This window comes from Diaphorina citri, unplaced genomic scaffold, assembly GCF_000475195.1.
Source record: "Diaphorina citri unplaced genomic scaffold, Diaci psyllid genome assembly version 1.1 scaffold585, whole genome shotgun sequence".
NCBI classification, from domain to species: domain Eukaryota; kingdom Metazoa; phylum Arthropoda; class Insecta; order Hemiptera; family Psyllidae; genus Diaphorina; species Diaphorina citri.
The window spans coordinates 18,886-21,758 of NW_007378019.1; the positions used below are offsets into that span (position 1 = coordinate 18,886).

The window sequence follows — 2,873 nt, forward strand, 5'->3', positions numbered from 1 at the left end:
TTTTTTTTTCTTAATTTATTAATTTAATTATTAGGTCTCTCTCCTAGTACTATAAAATTTTCAAATATTAAACTTTTTTTTAACCAATTTTAACATCGATTTTTTTTTGATTAAAAAAAAAATTAATACAAAAAATAATCTAATTTTATACCCTCATATTAAATTTTTATTTGAATTTTAATGTTTTTTTTTAACACAAATTTATTTTTTTTAAAAAAAATTTCCAATTTAAATCCTATTTTTAGTAAAATTAATTAACTAATTTTATTTAATAAAATAAAATTAAACTTAAAAATAAAAATTCTTATATGCAAAAATAATATTAATAATTTTTTTTTTTTTGTAAAAATCAATTATTAATTCTTATTTCTTGATTGTTTAATATAATTTTAAACTCATAGGCAATTTAGAGCGATGCCTGAAAAAGGACTATCTTGATGTGATAAATTATGTTAAATTTAACTCTCTCTATTTTAAATACATTTTTTAATATTAATTAAACCCTTGAATACCAAAAATTCATATGCAATAACACTAAAATGCAAGAAAAATAAGCTAATAATAAGCTATTGGACTCATAATTCAAATATAGAATAAATCTTTTTTCTAATAAAAAAAATTAATTTTATTTTCCCTACCTACATGTTATCGATTATTATATCTTTGTCCTCCTCCTCATGAATAATAATCTGAATAGGATTAGAAATAAATCTTCTTTCATTTGTATTTATCTTAATAAAACCATCAACATATTACTCCTTAGAAAGAACAATAAAATATTTTTTAATCCAATCCGTAGGATCACTAATTTTTCTAGTTACTATCAGAATTAACATAATTTATTTTAATGAAATATCAACAATTAATGCAATTCTTCCCCCTCTTGCATTAACTCTAAAAAGAGGTATGGCTCCCCTCCCTATTTGAACCCCGGATATTTTAGAAAAATTTAATTATTTTGGATTCTTACTTTTTATTACTATACAAAAATTAGTACCTCTTTTTATTATATACTCTTCATGAATATTCTTAACTCCTTGAATTTGTTTATGTAATTTAATTGTAGGAAGAATCGGAGGAATCAGACAATCCTCAATCCGAAAAATAGTAGCATTTTCTTCCATTAGAAATAGAGGATGAATAATAATAGCTCTTTCATATTCTCATTTTTTTTTTATATTATTTTTTTTTCTCTATTTTATTACCAACATAATAATTGTTGTATACATAAAAAAAACACAAAATAAATGATTAACACAAATTAAACCTCAACAAAAACAAGAAAAAATGTTTTTTTTCAGTCTTATACTATCATTAAGAGGCATACCTCCTCTTCTAGGATTTTTACCTAAATGAATAGTAATTAAAAAAATTTCTCTTTACGCTCCAACTATTAGTTTAACAGGAATTTTGTTTTCTCTATTCACTCTCTTTTTTTATATTAAATGTGCAATTACAACAATAATAAAATCCTCAGAAATAGCTAAGTGAAAAATAAAATATTCCCCTATTAAAACCTTCTTCCTATTTTTTATATTAATAAATATTATTTCCCCTCTTATATTTGTTTTGTTAACATAAAGTCTTAAGTTAACAAAACTAGTAACCTTCAAAGTTAAAATTATTTAAATTAGACTTTGAAAATTTTTAACACTGTTACCTCTGAATTTGCAATTCAAAATCATAATTGACTAAAAAATTTAACAAGAAAACAAAGTTTATAAAAGAATTTACAGTTCCTCGCCTATATCAGCCATCTTGTCTTCATGATATGAATTATAAGCACTAATCATAAAACTATTGGAACTTTATACTTTGTTTTCGGAATCTGAGCAGGACTTTTAGGTTTATCTCTTAGAATAATTATCCGTTTGGAATTAAGACAATCTTCTCCAATACTAATTAATGATCAAATTTATAACTCAATTGTAACTGCACACGCTTTTATTATAATTTTTTTTATAACAATACCAATTATTATCGGAGGATTTGGAAACTGATTAGTTCCTCTTATAATTGGAGCTCCCGATATAGCTTTCCCACGATTAAATAATTTAAGATTTTGATTACTTATCCCCTCTATTACATTATTAATCATGAGAAGATTAATTGACCAAGGAGTAGGAACAGGCTGAACAGTTTACCCCCCCTTATCCAATTCTATTTTCCATAGAGGATACTCTATTGATATAGCTATTTTTTCTCTCCACTTAGCAGGAATTTCTTCTATTTTAGGAGCAATTAATTTTATTACAACAATTATTAACATACGAGCAAATTTATATAACTTAGAAAAAATACCCTTATTTGTTTGATCAGTATTAATTACAGCTTTATTATTATTATTTGCACTTCCAGTCCTAGCAGGAGCTATCACCATACTACTTACCGATCGAAATCTAAACACTTCATTTTTTGATCCAGCAGGAGGTGGAGACCCAATCTTATACCAACATTTATTCTGATTTTTTGGACATCCTGAAGTGTACATTCTTATTCTTCCGGGGTTTGGGTTAATCTCACATATTACTACACAAGAAAGAGGTAAAACTTCAGCATTCGGTACATTAGGAATAATTTATGCTATATGAGCTATTGGAATTTTAGGATTTATTGTATGAGCTCACCACATATTTACTGTAGGAATAGATGTAGACTAAAAAAAAAACAAGGAAATGTAACTGCTAAGGTCTTATCACCCAAAAATGAAAAGAGAAGGAAGACAGGATAGGAAAAAGCCAGCCGTTCCAAGAACAAACATTATCCCATCAGGATTAAATCTGCCCTGGGTTGGGATTGAACCCATAACCTAGTGCTTACAAGGCAAATGTGCTACTAACTAGGCTGGCAGGCACACATTTACTAACTTTCCG

General features: G+C 26.0%; 1 protein-coding gene across 1 annotated transcript in view; it reads left to right on the forward strand.

Annotated features, from left to right (window-relative positions):
• The window catches only part of LOC113467915 (cytochrome c oxidase subunit 1-like), an 11,469-nt gene extending 8,901 nt beyond the window's left edge, over nucleotides 1-2,568 (forward strand). Inside the window, 1 exon segment of the mRNA XM_026824406.1 lies at nucleotides 1,789-2,568. Within this exon segment, the coding sequence (XP_026680207.1) occupies nucleotides 1,789-2,465 (677 nt within the window). The 3' untranslated portion in view covers nucleotides 2,466-2,568.
• Nucleotides 2,569-2,873: the final 305 nt, after the last annotated feature.